This window comes from Panthera leo, chromosome B3 (assembly GCF_018350215.1).
Source record: "Panthera leo isolate Ple1 chromosome B3, P.leo_Ple1_pat1.1, whole genome shotgun sequence".
Taxonomy (NCBI): domain Eukaryota; kingdom Metazoa; phylum Chordata; class Mammalia; order Carnivora; family Felidae; genus Panthera; species Panthera leo.
The window spans coordinates 110,050,508-110,074,489 of NC_056684.1; the positions used below are offsets into that span (position 1 = coordinate 110,050,508).

The 23,982-nt window shown below is 39.4% G+C and overlaps 1 protein-coding gene and 1 pseudogene across 3 annotated transcripts in view; both read right to left on the minus strand.

Moving 5' to 3' along the window:
• The window catches only part of ESR2 (estrogen receptor 2), a 59,642-nt gene extending 36,277 nt beyond the window's left edge, over nucleotides 1-23,365 (minus strand). For all 3 annotated transcript variants that reach the window (XM_042943462.1, XM_042943463.1, XM_042943461.1), the window contains exons 1-3: nucleotides 22,937-23,365; nucleotides 20,397-20,569; nucleotides 8,096-8,212 (exon numbers count right to left, since the gene is read on the minus strand). In XM_042943462.1, coding sequence (XP_042799396.1) covers nucleotides 8,096-8,212; nucleotides 20,397-20,569; nucleotides 22,937-23,355 — 709 coding nt within the window. In that variant the 5' untranslated portion in view covers nucleotides 23,356-23,365. The remainder of the gene's footprint in view (nucleotides 1-8,095; nucleotides 8,213-20,396; nucleotides 20,570-22,936) is intronic.
• Nucleotides 8,388-8,575, minus strand: LOC122223246 (annotated as a pseudogene).
• Nucleotides 23,366-23,982: the final 617 nt, after the last annotated feature.

Sequence of the window (23,982 nt, forward strand, 5' to 3'; positions counted from 1 at the left end):
TCAAAACGATAAGAGGGGTGCCTGGGTGGCTCAGTCGGTTAAGCGGCCGACTTCAGCTCAGGTCATGATCTCGCGGTCCGTGAGTTCGAGCCCCGCGTCAGGCTCTGTGCTGACAGCTCAGAGCCTGTTTCAGATTCTGTGTCTCCCTCTCTCTGACCCTCCCCTGTTCATGCTCTGTCTCTCCCTGTCTCAAAAATAAATAAAACGTTAAAAAAAATTTTTTTTAATAAAAATAAATAAATAAATAAATAACGATAAGAAAACACAACCTATAAATGTAACACGAAAAAGTGACTGAGAGAAAAAGTTGACAAATACATTATTATAATGGATATTTTATTTTTTAAGGTTTTTTAGGTAATCCTTACACCCAACGTGGGGCTCAAACCTACAACCCCAAGAGTCTCATGCTCCACCAACTGAGCCAGCCAGGCACCCCTATTTGGGTATTTTGATGTATCTTTCTCAGCAACTGACAGTGTAAACAATAAGGGGAAAGGCAGAATACAGAACATTCGGATTGTACAATTCACTTGAACAAAATTATCACATACTAGTTCATGAATAAAATTTTAACTAAAATTGGTATCATATAGATCATATTCTCTGATCACAAGAAATAACAAAAATATAACCCAGGCCCCTGTAAAGTTTAGCACAAAAGAATTTCTAAAAATCCATTGGTTAGGAGCACTTGGGTGGCTCAGTGGGTTAAGCGTCCGACTTCAACTCAGGTCATGACCTCGCAGTTTGTAGGTTCAAGCCCTGCATTGGGCTCTGTGCTGACAGGTTGGAGCCTGGAGCCTGCTTTGGATTCTGTGTCTCCCTTTCTCTGCCTTTCCCCTGCTCACGCTCTGTCTCTCTTTCTCTCTCTTGGAAATAAATAAACATTAAAAAAAAATTTGAAATCCATTGGTTAAAGACAAAAATACAAAGCGAAAATTAAGAAAGACATAAGTCAGGATGTCATGAGCATGGGTACAACTTTCCCACACACACAAAAAAACTAAAATATCTGAAAAATGCCTAGTTTCTATATTCCTACCATTATGTTTGTTTACTAAATTCAGTTGTCCATATTTTAAAAAGAAATATTAGTTAAGAGGTATGAGTACATTTAAATTACTTGCTCCCAAGAAAAGTTATCTGAATTTCTTCTTATCCTTGGCTAATCAAACTAGAAGGAAGGCCTCTATCTATCTAGAGATAACCAAATCAAACTGTTTACTAAAAGAATTAAAAGCCTAAAATATAATTCATTGTGTTAGTAATCAGACATAAAACAATAGGTATTATTTAAGATCAATTATACCCCCAGGGTAAAAAGGAACAAAATGTTTGGTTTAAGAAAGCGCCTGTCTGATCACACATCTCCTTTTTGTAGAGTATATGAGGACACAGGTTAACATACAAAGAGAAACATTTTGAATCACACACTCAAATTTATTTGATCAGCTTTCACTGACAAAGCCCTATATACTGAGCTCTGACAGAGTCCTGGGGATTCCAGATCAATAAAATAGTCTTCAGCCAGGAACTCACTGTTTTCTACCAAGGATATTTCTAGTGTCACGGCTTTTACACTGGAATCTAGGCAGTCACTCAGTGTGGCTCTGAGGAAGCGTGATAAAGAACTCTACCAAACAGGAGTGCTCCATATTAGAAAGTGGTAATATGGGCGCCTGTGTGGCTCAGTCAGCTAAGTGCCTGACTCTTGATTTCAGCTCAGGTCATGATCTCATGGTTCATGAGATCGAGCCCTGCATCAGGCTCTGTGCTGACAGTGGGAAGCTTGCTTGGGATTTTCTCTCGATTCCCTCTCTCTCTGCCCCTCCCCCACTTATGCATGCGTGCTCTTTCTCAAAATAAATAAACGTAAAAAAAATAGAAAGTGGTAAATAGCCCCAGTGAAAAGATGTTGATGACAATGGTGATGACAATGACAACAATGATAATAATGGTACATGATCAAAATGACAGCTCACAGCTACTGGAAGCTTCTATGTGTCAGATATTGTACAATGTATATAGATTATTTCATTCTGAAAACTGCCCTAGAGGGCAGGGGCTATTAGCATCTCCAAGATACAGGGGAGGGGCCAGGCACAAGAAGGCTCAAATAACTTGCCCAGGGTAGAAAACTAGAAAATAGTGAAAGCAGTTGTCTGAATCCAAAGCTGGCAGTTTTACTACTTTGTCCCACATCCCTATCCAATCCCTGTCATGTGTATATACAGCAGATGAATAGAGAGACGGCATCTAAAGATACAGATTTATTCTCCCAACACAGGAATCTCTAGAGATCAAATGCATGGCCTTTTGGATTGTTTTCCGGGCTATTTACATTTCAGCGTATCCTTACAACAAAGCCTCATCCCTGAAGTAAGTCTGGGTGAGCATCTTCCCACCATTTAAACAACCATATTAAAACCTCAATAGAAAACCCAAGATTGGTGAAGAAAACGGTGATAACAGAAAAGACAAAATTTCTGAATAAAAGGGAAATGGTGCAGGTGGAGTCTCTACTCCTCCAAGACTGGAAGGAAGGAAGAATATGGGTGGAGGGTTTATTGAGAGGACAGACAAGAAGAGTGCTGGAAAAGGAGGGAAGCATAGTTAAGAAAGTTCACTCCTAATGGTCCTTCTCTGTGGTCAGTAAAGGGCGATATATCCAGATGTTTGCACATCAACCCATCTCAGCATGCAATCTCCAAAGATGATAAAATGTTTTCTCTTAGAGAGCCCTGCCCAATTTCTTTTTGGCCAAATTTAATGACCTTTTCTCTGGTTTTCCTTTCCATGAAAGATTTTTCTTTCCAATTTTATTGCAATATAATTGACATATATCACTGTGTAAGTTTAAGGTATGCAGCATAATGGTTTGGCTTATGTATATTGTGAAATGACCACCCCAGTGAGTTTAGTCAGCATCCATCATTTCATATAGATGCAATAAAGAGGGAAAGTTAAAAGAAAAAAAAGAAAGAAAGGAAAAAGATTTCTTTTTTCTTTCGGAACTCTTAGGACTTACTCTCTTAGTAACTTTCATATCTATCATACAGCAGTGTTAATGACAGCATGCTGTACATTATGTCAGAAAACTTATCTTGTAAATGGAAGTTTGTACCCTTGGTCACTTTTCTCTAATTCCCTCTCGCCCAACACCCTGCCTCTGGTAACCACAAATCCGATCTCTTTTTCTATGAGTTTGGGTTTTTGTTTTTGTTTTAGACTCCAATGTAAGTGAGATCAAACAGTATTTGTCTTTCTCTAACTTACTTCGCTTAGCATGTGCCCTCAAGGTTCATCCAAGTTGTCACAAATGGCAGATTTCTTTGTGGGCTTTTTTTTTAATGGCTGGATGCTATTCCATTTTTATACACACACACACACACACACACACACACACACACGCACGCACGCACTAACTTCTTTATCCATTCATCTGGCAATGGACACTTAGGTTATTTCCATGCTTTGGCTATTATAAATAATGCTGCTATATGCTAACTAACTTGGATATAAATTTTAAAAATAAATAAATAAACAAACAAATAAATAATGCTGCTGTGACATAGGGTTGCAGATCTCTTTTGAGTTGGTATCATGAAAGATTTTTTTTAAGTTTATTTATTTTGTGAGAGAGAGAAAGCACAAGCTGAGGAGGAACAGAGAGAGGGGGGGAGAGAGAGAGACAGAGAGAGAGAATTCCAAGCGGGCTTCATAGTGCAGAGCCTGACACGGGGCTCGAACTCACAAACTGAGATCATGACCTGAGCCCAAGTTGAACGCTTAACCAACTGAGCCACCCAAGCGCCCCAGAAAGATGTTTTAAAGTACATCTCTGTACTCTGCCTTGCAAGACCGTATTGTATCAAAACTCCTCATAACTTATATGAGCTTTTCAAAGAGGGAGGGGAAAGGAAGGAAAACTAAAATTTAGTGCCAAACACTGTGCTAGGTCTTTATATTTTTTTTCATATGTATTCCTCACAAAACTCAGTGAAACAGATATCTTCTTTTCAGAGATAAGAAAACCAAGGGCCAGAAACGTTAGGTTTGAGCATAGTCACAGATAGCAAGAAATAAGACAAAAAAGGAAATTCAACCCTCGGGAGTCCTGTCCTCTTGTTCTCCCACCGCATACACCGCCCCCTGCAGGCGGATTATCATGTGCTCCTGCCCTGGTCCCAAACCACCAGGGCTACACCTGTCCAGGTACACCTGTCTACCTGTAGTAGAATAAAAGTGTTCTTATCCTGACTAAATTGTAAATAGCTTTTTAAAAAATACACACTCACCTTAAAATGTTAACTTAAAATATGAAACACTTAACTTGTAATCTTTTGTCAGAGGACCAAATCTTTCTCCTTAAGCACATCTGCCAATTAAATCACAAGTAACTTTCCTACATAAACCATATCCACGATGCACAGCCTCTGAATTTCCAATTTCCACTTCTTTACAACGGAGCAAGAACTTAGGCACTCATAAAGCAATCCAAATTCAGAATTTTTCTAGGTTTATGATTTCCCCCCCCGCCACAATCTCATTCATACCTAACTCAACAGCTACTAGTCTTTTACAGTTGTTGTTGTTGTTGCTGTTTTACTGTAAGTGCTACACCCAATGTGGGGCTTGAACTTACGACCCTGAGATCAAGAGTCACATGCTCTACCGTCTGAGCCAGCCTGGTGTCCCTCCTTTACGGTTGTATTCAAAGCTTTCACAGAAATGATATCTTTTCCTACTCATATTTCATGTTTGTATAAATTCTTTTTTTTTTTTAATGTTTATTTATTTTTGAGACAGAGAGAAACAGAGCATGAACGGGGAAGGGGCAGAGAGAGAGGGAGACACAGAATCAGAAGCAGGCTCCAGGCTCTGAGCCATCAGCCCAGAGCCCGACGCGGGACTCGAACTCACAGACCGCGAGATCGTGACCTGAGCTGAAGTCGGACGCTCAACCGACTGAGCCACCCAGGCGCCCCTCATGTTTGTATAAATTCTAATTAAATTACATAATTTGACAGTTACAATGAGTAGAAATAGGTTTTGGAAAAAGTCTACTGGTTACTGATAAGGCTATAACTAAAGTGGTGGGAACAGAAATGCTTGAACGTTTTAAAGAGTAACCAATACACACGGGGAGCTCATGGGCATTGGCAGGGTGTCTTACAAAGAAAACAGGAAACATCAGTGATTATAAAGCCAGAGAAGTGTGATCAAATAAGAGGACTTCTGCTCTACTATAATATAGCCAGATGAGGTGCCTTATCTGTTACATACAGAAAGAAAAAGAAAAAGCAATCCCTATCAAAATAATATCAGCATTCCCCACAGAGCTAAAACAAACAATCCTTCAATTTGCATGGAACCAGAAGAGACCCCGAATAGCCAAAGCAATCTTGAAAAAGAAAACTGAAGCTGGAGGCATCACACTCCCAGACTTCAGGATGTATTACAAAGCTGTAATCATCAAGACAGTGTGGTACTGGCACAAAAACAGACACTCAGATCAATGGAACAGAACAGAGAAGCCAGAAATGGATCCACAAACGTATGACCAACTAATCTTCGACAAAGCAGGAAAGAATATCCAATGGAATAAAGACAGTCTCTTCAGCAAATGGTGCTGGGAAAACTGGACAGCGACATGCAGAAGAATGAACCTGGACCACTTTCTTATACCGTACCCAAAAATAAAATCAAAATGGATGAAAGACCTCAATGTAAGACAGGAAGCCATCAAAATCCTAGAGGAGAAAGCAGGCAAAAACCTCTTTGACCTCAGCTGCAGCAACTTCTTACTCAACATATCTCCAGAGGCAAGGGAAACAAAAGCAAAAATGAACTATTGGGACCTCATCAAAATAAAAAGCTTCTGCACAGCAAAGGAAAAAATCAGCAAAACTAAAAGGCAATAATGGAATGGAAGAAGATATTTGCAAAGGACATATCAGATAAAGGGTTAGTATCCAAAATCTATAAAGAACTTATCAAACTCAACACCCAAAAAACAAATAATCCAGCGAATAAATGGGCGAAAGACATGAATAGACACTTCTCCAAATAAGACATTGGAGATGTCCAAACAGACACATAAAATGCTCAACACCACTCACCATCAGGGAAATAGAAATCAAAACCACAATGAGATACCACCTCATACCTGTCAGAATAGCTAACATTAACAACTCAAGCAACAACAGATGTTGGCACAGAAAGAAGATCTCTTTTGCACTGCTGGTGGGAATGCAAACTGGTACAGCCACTCTGGAAAACAGTATGGAGGTTCCTCAAAAAATTAAAAATAGCACTACCCTATGACCGAGCAATTGCACTACTAGGCATTTATCCAAGGGATACAGGTGTGCTGTTTTGAAGGGACACATGCACCCCCATGTTTGTAGCAGTACTGTTGGCAATAGCCAAAGTATGGAAAGAGCCCAAATGTCCATCGACAGATGAACAGATAAAGAAGATGTGGTGTATATATATATATATATATATATATATATATATATGTGTGTGTGTGTGTGTGTGTGTGTGTGTGTGTGTGTACACACACATAATGGAGTATTACTTGGCAATCAAAAAGAATGAAATCTTGCCATTTGCAACTATGTGGATGGAACTGAAGGGTATTATGCTGTGAAATTAGTCAGAGAAGGACAAATATCATATGACTTCACTCATGTGAGGAATTTAAGATACTAAGCAGATGAACATAAGGGAAGGGAAGCAAAAAGAATATAAAAACAGGGAGGGGGACAAAACATAAGAGACTCTTAAACATAGAGAACAGAGGGTTACTGGAGGGGTTGTGGTAGGGGGGGATGGGCTAAGTGGGTAAGGGGCATTAAGGAATCTACTCCTGAAATCATTGTTGCACACTATTTGCTAACTAACTTGGAAGTGAATTAAACAATAAATTTATACACACACACACACACACATATACATTTATACATGTATATATAAATGTGTATATATATATATATTTATACACACACATATATATATGTATATATACACATATGTGTACATGTATATGTGTATATGTGTATATATACATTTATATATATATATATAAAAGTCTATATATATATATAAAAGTCTATGTAAAAGATGAGAAATTATAAATATTGAAATTAAAGGTCCTATATCATAGCAAATACAAAAAAAGAGAGAATATTCAAAAGGCAGAGCTCCTAAGAGACTGTCAGGGTGAAAAGAGACTTTTGTTTTAAATTTTTTAAATAGAGAAATTACAACTAACCACAGGCAAAATACTGACTAGAGAATAACAGGAAAACTCGGGCAGAGCTGCTGTGAGTATATATACATGCAAGTGTGTACAGACAGGGAATCAAAAGTTAGCCAGGTGGAGAGAGCAGGAGGTACGCATTACTGTCAGATGTTATACTAATGTGCCCATTTTTCTTTCTTCTTCATGTACATATACATGTATGTGTGCATACACAAACATACGTATGTTTATACGCATATATGCGTACATAGATATCATCATACAACAGAATCTACGTTCTGTGTGCTTTCCATGGTTCTATCATGTTTCTGACACCTATATGTACCTTTTCTAGAAAGCTAATACAGGGCTAGGCATGAATCTTTCCCATAGCTCTCCAAGTAACCCACAAGATACTCTACTTTTCTGTCACAGCTTTGACTGTGGACATTTATCTGAACTTCATCCTTAGACTTTGCAAGGCCTCGGGCAGATGGTCATCCAGCCCATTTGAGCACTTTGGTTTCTAGAGCTCCCTAAACCCAGCAGCAGTCTACTGTGTCGTCAGACCACCTGAGCTGTAGAAAGTTCTTCCCTATATTGGGCCAAAATGTGCCTCCTGTGACTCGTTCCTGTTCACCTCAGCTCTGTCCTCGGCAGCTACAGCGAATACATTAATGCCCCCTCCAATGTGGCAGCGTACAAATACTTGATGATAATTACCAAGTCCTAACTCTCCTCCCATCCAGGCTACATGTCCCCAGTTCCCCCACCTGTCCTGTTTGAAAGAGCCATCGGCACGCCCCCCCATACGATGAAATGAAACAGGAAGCGAACACTCACCACACTTCACCATCCCGACCTCATAGCACTTCCGAAGTCGGCAGGCCTGGCAGCTTTTGCGCCTGTTCTTATCTATTGTGCACTGATTTGTCGCTGGGCAAATATAATCGTTATGTCCTACAACGGAGGAAAAAACAAAACAAAACAAAACAAAAAAGGCAGGGTATTGTTACAATATTTTGATTACATGTCTTCCTGGTCAACAACACCAATAATGCTACCCAGCTGAGAGGTAGGGGGCATCTTCTTAACAATAGGTATAGGTACAAAGGCCAAAGTTCAGCGTCATAAGCACCTTATTAGTGAGTATAGAAAATCCAGGAATATCTCCATATCCTACTCTTTGACCACTAGGCTATTCTCTGCATGTTTTTAGAATTCTCAAGAGATACATTAGAAATATTCTCCTTTGGTTTCAATTAGCAATAATCGTGCCTCGGATACACCTCATTGGCTACAATTCTGCCACTGCGCAAAGCTGAAATATTCTCCTTTGGACATGGAAAGTAAGACAGTCGTCTGAAATTGGTTCTGCAAATCACAGAACACCTCAAGGATAGTACTTGTGTATCAGGTCACCAAATTCAATTGCTTACATTCTTTTATACATATCCCTCTTTGGGATTTAACATGATTTTTTTTTTACTTTTTAAAATGTTTATTTATTTTTGAGACAGCGCGTGAGAGGGGGAGGGGCAGAGAGAGAGAGGGAGACACAGAATCCAAAGCAGGCTCCAGGTTCTGAGTTGTTCGCACAGAGCCGGACCCAGAGCTCAAACCCACAAGCTGTGAGATCATGACCTGAGCCAAAGTCAGCCGCTCAACCCACTGAGCCACCGAGGCGCCCCTTATGGGAATTCATAGTCAAATAAGAGAGCGAAACTAATCACTAAGGGGATAATGAAATTAGCAAACTGAAGAACCAAAAAAACTGCCACTTGAGGCTGGCTGTGGTTATTGTTCTCAGTTGCCACTGCCTCCCGCGGCCCTGTGACCCTGCAGTGCACTAGAGCAGCCAAAGTGTGCTCGCCTACCAACTAACGTTGAGTGTGGCCATGAAACTTGGTTTAGCCAATAGTATGTAAGTAGATGGGATATTCCAACAGTCTGGCTTGGCCGCTGGAGCCAAGAAGAGGCCCTTTGAAAAAAAGGAAATGCCTCGGGTAGTTGCTGGTCCAAGGAGAATAAGGAAATGTGCAGGCTGAACTCCACCCAGAGTTCAGAGCTGAGCCTTGTGAAATAGATGCACCCTACCCGACCCCTAGAGCAAAAAGACATTGTTCCACGATTACACCGAAATCGAATTTTATAATTCTCTCCCACTTTAGGTAGATTCCAGTAACACTTGTTCAACCAAACACAAATTGAAATTCAGTTGCCTGTGGCTTTACCACCATTTCCTGAACCAGCCTGGGGTAGCAGCAACGGCAGAGACTGTACAGCTCTCGAAGAGATGCAAACGCCCTCTCAAGCGACCTTCATCCCGGCCACACACAGGAAGCCTGGCTCACCAACATTCTGACAACGTACTGATTCCCAGATACTTTATCAACATTTCATTGAATCCCATAACTTCCCTAGAAAGAGCTATCATCCCCATTCTACAAAAGAAAACATGTAACTTCAGTTGAATCATCTTAAGGTTATGGTTTTAGTATTCTGTGATGCGTAATAAATTTCTACAAACTTACACACTTAAAACCAAACCCACTTATCTCATTTCCACGAGTCAAGAATCCAGGCACAGCTTACTCTAGTCAGGGTTTCAAAAGGCTGCAATCAAGGTGTTGGCTGGGCTGTGGTTTCATATGAAGCTCAGCATCCCCTTCCAAGCTCATATAAGGTGTTTGCAGAATCAGCCATTTGCAGCTGTGGGGCTGAAGTTCTCATTTTCTTGCTGGCTGTCAGCAGGATGCTGTTGACAACACATAGAGGAACCACTTCCCTGCCCAAAAGCAGTTCACAGCATGATGTCTGCTTTCTTCCAGGCCGGGCGGGGGTGGGGGGGGGCATATCTCTGACTTCCCACGTGTCTCTCCACTCCAGTATGATGGAGTCTTACATAATTATAGCATAATCACAAGACTCCCCCATCACCACTTGCCATATCAGGTAACCTAACCAAGGAAGCAACTCTCATATTTACAGGTTCCACACACACCAAGAGTAGGAGGCAATATGAGGTATGGTATAAATCTTTTTAAAAGGAACAGATAATTATTGGTTATTGCTTTTATGATCACTTAAAACATTCAAAAATAAATTATATGCTAAAAGTCAAGATACATTCCCAATTAGAAATTTTCAATTGTCCGCTAAAACATAATCTTTTATGGCTAGAAGGTAAATGTAACCACACAGTACTTTCCATAGAGGTATCAATCTTTTAAGGACCTTCTAAAAACTCAAAGAATAATACATGATGTTACCCTTTTTGGATTTATAGAGGTTTATAACAATAAGCATTTAAGGGACAATGAAAGGTTCACTTTTTTACCTCATTTTAAAAGACCATTTTACTTAAAAACAATGAGAAAGCATAGTAATATGAACACACTAAATAAAAATAGCCTAGAAAATGTCTTATACAAGAAGGCCAGGGTAATTGAATTCACTTCTGGCAAAAAAGGGAAAAAAAGTCCTCAAACTATACGAACTACCTCACATATTAAAATGGTTTTCTCAGGGCGCCTGGGTGGCTCAGTTGGTTGAGCGTCCAACTCTTGATTTCAGCTCAGGTCATGATCTCACGGTCGTGACATTGAGCCCTGCATCAGACTCCATGCTGAGTGTGGAGCCTGCTTAAGATTCTCTCTCTCCCTTTCCCTCTAACCCTCTCCCCCACTCACATTCTCTCTCCCTCTCCAACAAAATTAAATAAAATGGTTTTCCTGTTTCATGCAACAACCTGAGAGGCATGCTATTCTATACTAACAGAACTGACAGAAAAGTTCAAAGCAAAATAGGTAGCTAATTCTTAAAGATATAAAGCTGTATAGGAAAATGTGCTTTTTATAATCTGTATACAGATAAAAGGTTATCTGTATACTCTACAAAATTATTGAGTCTGAATACCTGTCATCATTCATATCCATAGCACAGAGGGGAGAGACAGCACTGGACTGAGATCAGAAGATCTGAGTTTAAGCTCAGTTCAGCTTCCCGATTTTGTCACTTCAACGATAGAGCAATGTTTATCATCCACACCCTCCCTGGCACGCTTATCCCTCAACAGCAGGAATCAACCTTGTGTTTTGTTCCCTCAGGACATCCTTTGTGGCTTCAAGGCCAAATGAATCCCAAGTAATGGAATATGTGCCTCCAAGATAAGGAATCTGCTGTATAACCTACCAGCTGTCAGAGCTTCCCATTGAAAGCTCAGACTCAAAGTTGTAAGAAACAAAGAATTAAAGATCTTTGAGCGGCACTCAAAAAGATTTTAACTTTCAAAAGACAATGATAAAAGGTTCATATGAATACCAAAATTAAAGTGAATAGAATAGTATTACTATTGTATATGGACATAAAAGAAATAGCCCAAAAGAATGAAATTTACAGAAATACCTCTGAGAAATGTATTATATACATGTGTGTGTAACAAAACTGTATACGAGATATAAAAGACCTAAATAAATGGAGACATATTCTTGATGTGAAGACTATTAAAAAGATTTATTCCAAAATAATTCTTAGGTTTAACAAAGTCTCCACTTTTCTTAACATTATGGATGGGAGGACACTTAATAAAATTATTTTAATATTCCTATGTATGAATAAACCAAGGAAAATAGCCAGAATACTTTTAAAACAGGAGATATTTATACTGGCTTGTATTAAAATGCATTATAAAATTATACTAAAAAAAAAGAAAACTATAATAGTTAAAATAATGTGGTGGTACTTCTATAAGAATGAAGCACTAGACAATAGAACAGAATAAAACATTAGTATATAAAAGACCTTAATAGGTCATATAGAGAGAGAAAAAAAATCAATGAACACATGAAAAGATGCTCAAAATCATTACTAATCAGGGAAACACAAATTAAAACCACAATGAGACACACTGTATACCCAATAGCTGACAATATCAAGTTTTTACAAGGATGTAGACCAACTGGAAGTCTCATAGTCTGTTGTTGAGAATACAAAATGTTTCAACCACTTTGGAAAGCAGTTTGTTAGGTTCTTATAAAATTAAACATACACTCATCATACAAGCAGCAATTCTACTCCTAGGTATTTACCCAAGAGAAACAAAAACTTAGGTCTAGAGAAAGGAAGATGCATGAATATTCACTGAAGTTTCATTCAAAATAGCGTAATACTGGAAACAACCCAGATGAATACATAACCTGTGGTACATCTAAATACTGGAATAATCCCCAGTAACAAAGAGGAATGAACTACTGTACATGAAACACAGATAAATCCTAAAAGCATCATGATAAATGAAAGAAATGATACACAGATGATTATATACTTTACGATTCAATTATAGGGCATTCTAGCAAAAGGCAAAACTATAGGGACAGAAAATAGATCGATGGTTACAGGGCCTTGGGAGGTTGGGGGACAATTGGCCATAATGGGCCTAAGGGAACTTTTTGGGCTGATGGCAACATTCCATATCTTAATGATGGTGGTGGTTAAATGACCACATGCATTTTCAAAATTCATAAAACTATACAAATAAAATAGGGGAATTTTATTATATGTAAATTGTATCTCAAATTCAACTAAAAAAATAACCTCCCATATTTAAAAAAATCAATGAAAATAAAGTTATTTAATAAAACAATGTGAAGAAAATTGACTAAGATAAATACATTTAATTTCTTTTCTTTTTTTAGCTTTATTTTATTGAAGTATAATTAACATACAATGCTATATTAGTTTCAGGTGTATAACTTTTTTTTTTTTTTTCCAACCGGAAGATTGGTTTATTTGGGAATAAAAGAGAATTAGAATCCAGAACAAACAAGCTGTGGTAAGACCACAGGCATGGCTGGGAAACAAAAGCTCAAGTGTATAACATTTTGATTCAACAATTCTGTACACTACTCAGTGCCGGCCATGTAAGTGTAGTCGCCATCCGTCACCTTACAACATTATTACAGTATTATTGATTATATTCCCTATGCTATATTTTTCATCTGTGACTACTTTAAAATGATCTTTTTTTAATAGTTTATTTTGAGAGAGAGAGAAAGAGAGAGCATGAGCAGGGGAGGGGCAGAGAGAGAGGAGAGAGAGAGGATCCCAAGCAGGCTCCACACTGCCAGCACAGAGCCTGACATGGGGCTCAAACTCATGAACCGTGAGATCAAGAGTCGGATGCTTAACTGAGTCACCCAGGCGCCCCATCTGTGACTATTTTATAACTGGAAGTTTGTACCTCTTCATTCCCTTTATTTCACCCATCCCCCACTACACCCCCTTCTGGTAACCACCAGTTTGTTCTCTGTATTTGAAAGTCTGGTTTTTTGTTTCTTTGCTCATTTGTTTTATTTTTAGATTCTACATGTAAATGAAATCACATGGTATTTGCCTTTCTATGTCTGACTTATTTCATTTAGCATTATACCTTCTAGATCCATCCATGTTGTCACAAATAGCAAGATCTCATCCTTTTTAATGGCTGAGTAATATTTTTCTCTCTCTCTCTCTCTCTCTCTCTCTCTCTCTTTCTCTCTCTCTCTCTCACTGTGTGTGTGTGTGTGTGTGTGTGTGTGTGTGTGTGTGTGTAACTTCTTCATCCATTCATCTATTGATGGACATCTAGATTGCTACCATATCTTGGCTATTGTAAGTAATGCTGCAATAAACACAGGGTGCATTATCCCTTTTTGAATTAGAGTCTTAGTTTTCTTTGGTTAAATATCCAATAGTGGAATTATTAGATCTTTTGGTAATTCCATTTTTAATGTATTGAGGAACCTCCATATTGTTTTCCACAATGGCTGCACCAGTTTATATTCTCACCAACAGTACATGATGGTTCCCTTTTCTCTACACTTGTTATTTCTTGTGTGTGTGTGTGTGTGTGTGTGTGTGTGTGTGTGTGTGTGTGTGTTAATTTTAGCCATTCTGACTGACTTATTTCAGCCATATCTGATTGTGGTTTTGATTTGTATTTCCCTGATGATTAGTGCTGCTGAATATCTTTTCATGTGTGTATCGACCATTTGTATGTCTTCTTTGGAAAAATTTCTATTTAAGTTCTCTGCCCATTTTTCAATTGGATTACTATTGTTTTTGTGTTGAGTTGTAGAAGTTCTATATATGTTTTGGATATTAACCACTTATTGGATATATCATTGCAAATACCTTCTCCCATTCAGCAGACTGACTTTTTCTTTTGTTGATGGTTTCCTTTACTGTGCACAGGCTTATTATTTGGGTCTAGTCCCAATAGTTTATTTTTGCTTTTGTTTCCCTTGCCTCAGGAGACATATCTAGAAAAACGTTGCTAAGGCTGATGTCAGATTACTGCCTATGTTTTCTTCGAGGAGTTTTATGGTTTTCTGTCTCACACACATTAGGTCTTTAATCCATTTTGAGTTTATTTTTGTATGTGGTGTAAGCAAGTGATCCAGTTTCATTCTGTTGCATGCAGCTGTCCAGTTTTCCCAGCACCATTTATTGAGGAGAATGTTCTCTCCCCGTTGTACCTTGTTGTCTCTTTTGTCAAGGATTAATTGATCTTATAATCATGGGTTTATTTCTGGGTTCTCTATTCTGTTCCATTAATCTGTGTGTCTGTTTTTGTGCCAGTACCACACTGTTTTGATTACTATAGGTATGTAGTATGTATCTTGAAATCGGGCATTGTGATACCTCCAGCTTTGGTCTCCTTTCTCAAGACTGCTTTTGTTATTCAGGATCTTTCATACAAATTTCAGTGTTATTTGTTCTAGTTCTGTGAAAAATGCTATTGGTATTTTGATAGGGAATCGACTGATTACTTTGGTTAGTATGGACACTTTAACAATATTTGTTCTTCCAGTCCATCGGCATGGAATCTCTTTCCATTTGTTCATGTCATCTTCAATTTCTTTCATCAGTGTTTTATAGTTTTCAGAGTATCGGTCTTTCACCTTCTTGGTTAAGTTTATTCCTAGGTATTTTATTATTTTTGGTGCAGTTGTAAATGGAATGGTTTTCTTAATTTCTCTTTCTGCTATTTAGTAGTGTATAGAAAAACAACACATTTCCGTATATTAATTTTGTATCCCCAACTTTACTGAATTTATTTTATTTATCAGTTCTAATGGTTTTTGGTGGAGACTTTTGGGTTTTCTATGTATAATATCATGTCATCTGCAAGTAGTGAAAGTTTTATTTTTTCCTTACCAATTTGGAGGCTTTTTATTATTTTCTTGTGTGATTGCTTTAGCAAGGACTTCCAGTACTACATTGAATAAAAGTGGAGAGAGTGGACATCCTTGTCTTGTTCCTGATCTTAGAAGCTCTCAGTTTTTCACCACCAAGCATGATGTTAACTGTGGGTTTTTCAAATATGGTCTTTATTACGATGAGATATGCTCTAAACCTCCTTTGTTGAGAGCGTTTATCATGAATAATGATAATATGATAAATACATTTCATTCTTATTCAATATACAAAAAGAATTGAGTGTCCATTTTTGGTTGCTGCAACACATTTTATATTAGGGGATGTGAAAAATATGGAGTCCAAAAAAAATGATCATTTATACATTAAGCAATTGTAAGGGCACAGAGCACTACCTCTTTCCCTTTTGCACACTTACAATGTGACATTTCTTTCACCTTTCCCAATAGTTCCTTGACCCATGTGGTGGGAAGGAATGATATATGGAAAGCAGAGGAAACTCCCTTATTATTGTAATCAGCCATAGTCTAAGGGTTCAAAGATATTTCAGGTAGATTTTTTTCCCAACAGCAAATAAAAAGGATCTTTCTCAAAGGATATAGTTAGTTGTATTAGGTCAAGATTTCCTTAAGGAATAACATTCTGGAATCTCAACAAGATAGAGAACTGTCATCATATCAAGAGTTCAGTTCTGAATTTTAGATATCTGAATTGTTCTTACTATATAATAGGGAAGTGGACCTGGCCTTATAATCTACTGCAATTATCATAAATAAAAATATCTAAGCACTAAATATATTAAATACAGAATGAAAAGCTTGGTGTATAAAAGCAATTATAAATAAGCAAACAATACAATTTATGTTTTGATAATTCGATGACATATGCTTTCTTTATCTGTGATGCTTTCTTCTTTTAATGAGAAAATTAAGTTTGGAAATAGCAGACGGCCCTCATCCACCCAACTATGCTTTTAAAGGAACTAGATTTAAAGGAGATTAGGATTAGAAGAAAAATACAAAGAAAAGGTAAAGGATGTTGATATCTCAATGTAGAAGAGATAGGAAACAACTAGAATATCCTAAATTTGCATAATGTTTATACATGACCAAATATTTTCACATAACCAACTCCATTTCATTTTTAGAATAACTTTGTAAGTATCTCCATTTCACAGAGGAAGAAACAGACTAGAAGGTAAAGTCATAGAGCTACTAAATGGAGGAGTCAGGAAAATAGGTGGCCATCTATACAGCAGGATGAATTTCAAGGGATCTACAGGAAGGCAACTCTTTACTACTAAATTGTACCCTTCACCCTCTCTATATTTGGTCAGGAGCCATCCTACCATCATGACTTTTACACATGCCAAATATTAAACATAAGTCAAAGGAAGAAACAATCTTTGCAATTCCTAATAAGCACATTTTTTCCAAGCTTTTTCTTCACAAGGTTTATAACTAGGGATTTCTGGGGTAGATGGTGGAATAGGAGGATCCTAAGCTCACCTTGTCCCAAGGATACAACTAGATAACACCCACATCTGTGTTAATAATACAGAAAATGACCTAAAGACTGTCAGAACAGACTCTCCACAGATAAATGTAGAGAAAAGGCCACAATGAAGAGGGTAGGAAGGGTGGAACGGTAGTCAGGAGCTAAACAGACCTGTGGGACTGTCCACAGCAGGGGAAGGACCCACTGGCTGGGAGAGGGGAGAAGAACAGACTATCATACCAGGCACCCCAAGTATGGGGAATGCACACAGGTAAGACAAATCCCCATTAACATTTGGCTTTGAAAACCAGAGGGGGGTAATTTCATGAGTTCTTACAATCAGGGGGGCTTAACAGGTGGAACTTTAAAAATCAGCGCACTTGACTCTGAGAGAGCTGGGAAGGAAACAGGAAATGGAGACCCTGCCCTTAAAGAGACAGCACAACAAACAGCCCCATGGAAGTACAGCATAGAAGCAGCTATTTGAAAAATGCCTGGGGTATATGAAAGGGAGATTGTTTACTAATCTCAGAGTGTGTGCTAGAGTGGAAGGAATCATTGGGAGATTGTTCCAGGAACAAAGGAGCTGGTGGGTGCCATTCCCCTCCCCCACACCCCAGCCTAGACACACAGACACCTGCAAAAACCAGCACAGTCCCAATACCCTCTATATAACTTGCTAACAGCAGGCCTGCCATGGCCCATGTTCTCCTGCAGACTTGCCCTCTCTAATACGCCCTTGGCCAGAGCCCATCCAAAGAGGTGTCACAAGCCTGACAGCGTACAAGCAGCCCTGAGAGGGGCCAGCACCATTCCAAAGTGACTCCTGACCTGGGGAGAGGGAAAGATCACCACACCAGTCCAATTGTGGCCCCAGCAGTGGGTTGGAGGCAGACATCTGGTCTTAACTGCTGGCCCCACCCACCAACAAAAGCTTCTCAAAGGACAACTCATGAAAAGTGCCCTGTAGTTCAGTGCTACCACATCTCTGGCAAATGCCTGGTCTGACTCAATTCAAGCCAAAGTGGCCCCAGATTGGCTCACTAACAACAAAGGGACCCAACTCAGCCCACAATAGGCAAAGAGAGCCATTACAGACAACAGGACTGCCAAAGCACCTTGGCCACTATATAGTGGGTGCACACAGCACACAGAGGTGACATCCTTGAAGACCCAGGTGTGGTGAACAGAAGACATTGCACCGCAGGGCACTACAGGACCTCTTCTTCATAAAGCCACTACTTTCAAGAGCAGGAGACGTAGACTTTCCTGACACATAGAAATAGACACAGAGAGTTAGACAAAATGAGGAGACAGAGGAATAAGGTCTCAAATGAAAGAAGAGGATAAAATCATAGCAAGAGACCTAAATAAAACAGAGATAAGTAACATGCCTGATAGAGAATTTAAAGTAATGGTCATAAAGATACTCACTGGACTGGAGAAAAGAGTAGAGGACCTCAGTAAAACTCTTATCAAAGAAATAGAAAACAAAAAAAGAACCAATCAGAGATGAAAAATTCAATAGCTGAAATTAAAAATACACTAGAGGCTGGGACACCTGGGTGACTCAGTCTGTTAGGCATCCAACTTCGGCTCATGTCATGATCTCGCAGTTCATAAGTTCAAGCCCCATGTGGGCTCTGTGCTGACAGCTCAGAGCCTGAAGCCTGCTTTGGATTCTGTCTCCCTCTCTCTCCCTCTGCCTCTCTCTCTTTCTCAAAAATAAATAAACATTAAAAACTTAAAACACACACACACACATACTAGAGGGAATAAATAGCAGACTAGAGGAAGCAGAAGAATGGATCAGCAACCTGAAGGACAGAGTAATGGGGAGGAATCAAGCTGAATAGGAGAGAAAAAAATAAAGAATGAAACTAGATTTAGTGAACTGAACAACACCATCAAGCATAATAACATTTGAATTATAGGGATCCCAGAAGGAAGAGAGAGAAAAGGAGACAGAAATTTTGTTTGAAGAAATAATAGCTGAAAACTTCCTGCATCTGGGGAAGGAAATAGAAATCCAGATCTAGGAGGCCCACAGAGACCCCAACAAAATCAACCCAAGGAGGGCCACACCAAGACACATAATAATTAAAATGGCAAAAAGTAGTGATAAAGAGAGAATTTTAAAAGTAGCAAGAGAAAACAGTTACATAAAAGAGAAACCTCCATAAGGCTGTTAACTGATTTTTCAGCAGAAACTCTGCATGATATACTCAAAGTGCTGAAAGAAAAAAAAAAAAACCTGCAACCAAGAAGACTCTATCCAGCAAGGCTGTCATTCAGAATAGAAAGGGAGAAAAAGTGAGACACCTGGGTGGCCCAGTCGGTTAAGCAGCTGACTTTTGATCTCGGCTCAGGTCATGATCTCATGGTTTGTGAGTTCGAGTCCTGCATCAGGCTCTGCACTGACAGTACTGAACCTGCCTGGGACTCTCTCTCTCTCTCTCCCTCTCTCTCTGCCCCTCCCCTACTCTCTCTCTCGGCGTCTCTCTCTCTCAAAAAAAAATAATAATAATAAAATAAATAAACTTAGAGAGAGATTCCCAGACACAAAAGTTAAAGGAATTCATGACTACTAAAGCAGCCCTATGAGAAATGTTGAAGGGGACTCTTTGAGTGGAAAAGAAAGTAACCATACGCAGAAGTAAGAAAAGTGGGAAGCACAAAAGCAGTAACATTAAATATATCTATAAAAACCAGTCAAGGAATTCACAAAATAAAAGGATGTAAAGTATGACACAGTAGATTTAAAACACAGCAGGGGAGGGGAGTGGAGGGAGGAGTAAAGAATGGGTTCAAACTTAAGAGACCATCAACTTAAGGGGCACCTGGGTGGCTCAGTCGGTTAAGCTGAGTCCGACTTTCAGCTCAGGTCATGATCTCACAGTTTGTGAGACCAAGCTCCGCATCGGGCTCTGTGCTGACAGCTCAGAGCCTGGAGCCTGCTTCAGATTCTAGGTCTCCCTCTCTCTCTGCCCCTCCCCCACTCATGCCCTGTCTCTCTGTCTCTCAAGAATAAATAAAACATTTTAAAAAACATTAAAAAAAAGAGAGACCATCAACTTAACATAAACTACCATATGCATAAGATGTTACATACAAACCTAATGGTAACCACAGATCAAAAACCAGTAACAGATACATGAGAGTTGTAACTAGGCCTCTCTTCCCAAGAAAATGGTGATGGGTGATGGTGGGAAGAGATCCGTTCAAGTTCTGGAGCTCTGGGGTAGAGATCCAGAATTAAAGATAAGGGGCTCTATGCTTGAAACAACCTATTCCACCATTCACCCCATCCCCCAACACACACGAGCCTCTCAACTGCTGTACTTTGTGTACCAAACAGGCCAACGGTGAAACTTCTGCCAGGTCATCTGCAGAGTTCTTTGAAAGCAAAAGCGGAAAACTACAGAAGCAGCTAACAATACTCTTGTACCTTGAATGCTTCTTTTAAAAAAGGCCTTACATCCTTCACACGACCAGACTCCATAGTGATATCCAGATGCGTAATCGCTGCAGACCGCACAGAAGTGGGCATCTCTCTTCGAACTTGGACTAGTAACCGGGCTGGCACAACTGCTCCCACTAGCCTTCCTTTTTAGTGTCTCTCTGGGGGCAAAATAAATATTCATTGTAACACAGCATTAAGGGGAAAAGATGGACTTTCTAGAAAAAAAATATAGCACGAACACTGCCTAATTTACCTCTGCCCTCCAGAGCTCATAATAAATAAATTCCAGGAAATCTGATCAAGCACGACCTTTGTTGCTGATATCATGAGATCTAGAAAGAGTCACACTGTTGGGAATGACTGATGTTTGAAGGTAGTTAGGTGAGTCTATGCCCATCCATGCAATGCTGAGGGTCACTAGTAACTATAGACAGCTGGTTGTGGCCATCAGATTGCACATCTCTGAGTGTAATAAGTGACCAGAACAAGTCTTACCCACAGGTCTGAACTACAAGCAGGATGTGCAGTGGCCTTCCATAATTGCTAATTCATCAACACTGTAAGGATGGACCTAATCTCACCTAACCATTTTCAAGTATCAGTCATTCCTAAGTGGTGCTAAATAGCCCTTCAGAGTTCCCATTTAAATGGGCAACAAAAACTTTCATTCTGCAATTTAAGATGAAGGTCTAGAGTGAAAATAACTGTAAGAGGAGTAGCCGATAGACTTTAAGTTACATCGAAGTGAACGCTATACTCTGGTTTAGAGAGAGAGAGAAGGGGTAGGGAAGAGTAGAGAAGGGTGGAGAAGAGCCGGGAAGGGCAAGGAAGGACAGGAAAAGGCAGGGAGAAGAAAAAGAGAGAAAGGAGAAGAGAGGGGGAGAAAGTGCACACACGCGGGTCCTCAGAGAAGTTTCTGAAGGAAGCAGGTGTGCAGTGCTGGGGAGAAGGGCAGTGGCTTCCACAGAGGAAGGGACAGCCCATGAAGGCAGTATTAGCGGACACTAAAGGCATACCTGGCTAGTTCCTAATCGTGCTAAGCCATGTTTCTTTTGGAAAGGAAATGTCAGAGATATAATTGATATCTTGATATCAATCAAGATATAAGATTTAAGATTTATATCTTGATATAAACGAAGATAATTATACTACGGGTTAATTTACCCTATATTAGAACTCTGATTAGATCTCATGATCAGAAACAAAATATTTCTTCCCTTAAAGGCTGAGTGAAAAACAGGACTTTAAAAGAGTTGTCTACATGGGGTGCCTGGGTGGCTCAGTCGGTTGAGTTCCTGACTTCGGCTCAGGTCATGATCTCACAGTTCATGGGTTCAAGTCCCGTGTCCGGCTCTGTTCTGACAGCTCAGAGCCTGGAGCCTGCTTTGGATTCTGTGTCTCCCTCTCTCTCTGCCCCTCCCCCACTCGCACTCTGTTTCCCTCTGTCTCAGAAATAAACATTAAAAAAAGGTTATCTACAATGTTTATATTCTCTTTTACCCACAAAGATTTTTAAAAGGAGAAAAATAAAATTACAGTGTAACATAGCTTTCTCAAAGTGTTAGGACAGCATTTGAAAGTAACAAATTTCAATATCCAACATGCAAGAACTTAATACTTTGGTTGTTTTAGAAATTTATCTCCCCCTCATCCTTCTCCCTACCCGACCTCTTCCCTCCATAGCTGTAATTATCATTAAACACATTACAAATTAAATGGAAATAACCCACGTTACCTTGCATTTAAGAGTACAGATACTCTTTTTAACTTCAAGAAATTTCAACTAAAGTCTACATTTAGTTTCCCATCAATCTTTATGAAATGCTATTTTAGTTCACTGTCAAAAACTTGTACCAATCATTGCCTGTCTTTTCAGGCTTCATGTGTCCAGTCCATTTCATTGAAGCAGTAACACTTCCCCAGTTGCTTTTCTCTTGGACACAATGTGCCATGAACACTCAACTGTGATTTCGCTACAAGATAAGAAGGATCTAACTTGAAAAGAAAGTAAAAATTTCTTTTTTTTATTTTTTGTTTTTTTGAGAGTGTGCAAACAGGGGAGGGGCAGAGGGAGAGAGAGGGAGAGAGAAAATCCCAAGCAGGCTCTGTCAGAGCAGAGCCCAATGCAGGGTTCGATCCCGGGAACTGTGAGATCGTGACCTGAGCCGAGATCAAGAGTCAGATGTTCAACCGACAGCCCCCCAGGCACCCCTAAAAATTTCTTTTTCAAACCCAAGTCACTTCATCAAGAGAAAAGTGATTTTTTATTTCAAACTCTAATGTCTAAAAACCGTAGTCATGATAGTGAATTTTCCCCAGAACCCAGATCTACAAGCTTACTTTTTAAATGAGGATTAGAAGAGCAGAATAGATATTCTAGAATTCAGAATATATGTGTTAGGTGCTCTAAGTAATCTATGTGATGAAGAAAGACCTGGAGTAATGCCTATCTTTCTTCTCACTAAATCATAAAGTGATTTGAATAATGCCCCTGAAGTACAATTCAGAATAAAGACTGGACTTACCTGTGTACAGGTAAGGTGGGTTCTAGTGACCTTGCTTCACACCAAGGACTCTTTTGAGGTTCTGCATACAGAAGCGACGACTGGCAATGGATCGCTAAGGGAGAGAGGTGTCCAGGGGTTGGCCACAACACATTTGGGCTTGTGGTCTGTCGACCAGGTCCACCTTCGGAGTTACTGGCACTGCTGGGAATACCGTAATTCATCACAGTAGGGCTATAGAACGTCATGGCTGAATATTCATGGCGGCTCTCCACGTAGGAGGACGGTATATATATGGGGCCATGCTCCAGGGGTAGGATGGATTGACTGCAGTTGTAGGAGGCAGGAGAGTTAAGGCTAGATGGTGAGTTTTTGATATCCATGTCTTGAATCGGTAACAGCTGAGGAAACTCTTTGTGAGAAGAGGCACAAAGGGACATTATAAGGTTCTCAAAGACTCAGGGGCTGTAGAGAAAAACAGAAGACATTTCTAAATTAGAGCTATAGGCCTAACTATTCAAAATGTTCACACATATTTCTTACTTACACACACACAGCTTAGAAACACATCCTGAAAGACAGACAAAAAAATACTAACCTCAGGGGGCAGGAACTCTCATTTGCTACTTTATTCACTTTTTTATCACTTTTGTTGTTGCTAGCTCCAAGAATTTTTTTAACCACAAGAATTTATTATAAAATACTTCTAAAAATTAAAAAATGCAGGATTAAATTAAAATGCCAAGGGTTTTTTTTCCCCCTTCTGGAACTAGGTAAGTTTATTTAAAAATTCTTATCGAAAAATAAACGAGAATTGCCAAGAAACCTCGAAAGAGCAGGTCAATGGGCCTGGATAGCATTAACAGACATTCAAACACACAATGAATCAGTCACCAGTAATAAACACAAGGAACAGACAGGCCACTGCACTCGTGTCAATTATTAATTTATCGCTTCTCAGGTTCAGTGTATGGCCCATGGTAAGCGCTCGAGTCGCTTAACCTGTTTAAAGTGAGCACAATGCTAACCTTTCTCAGTAGAGGGCGCTGCACGGACACCGCAGGAGC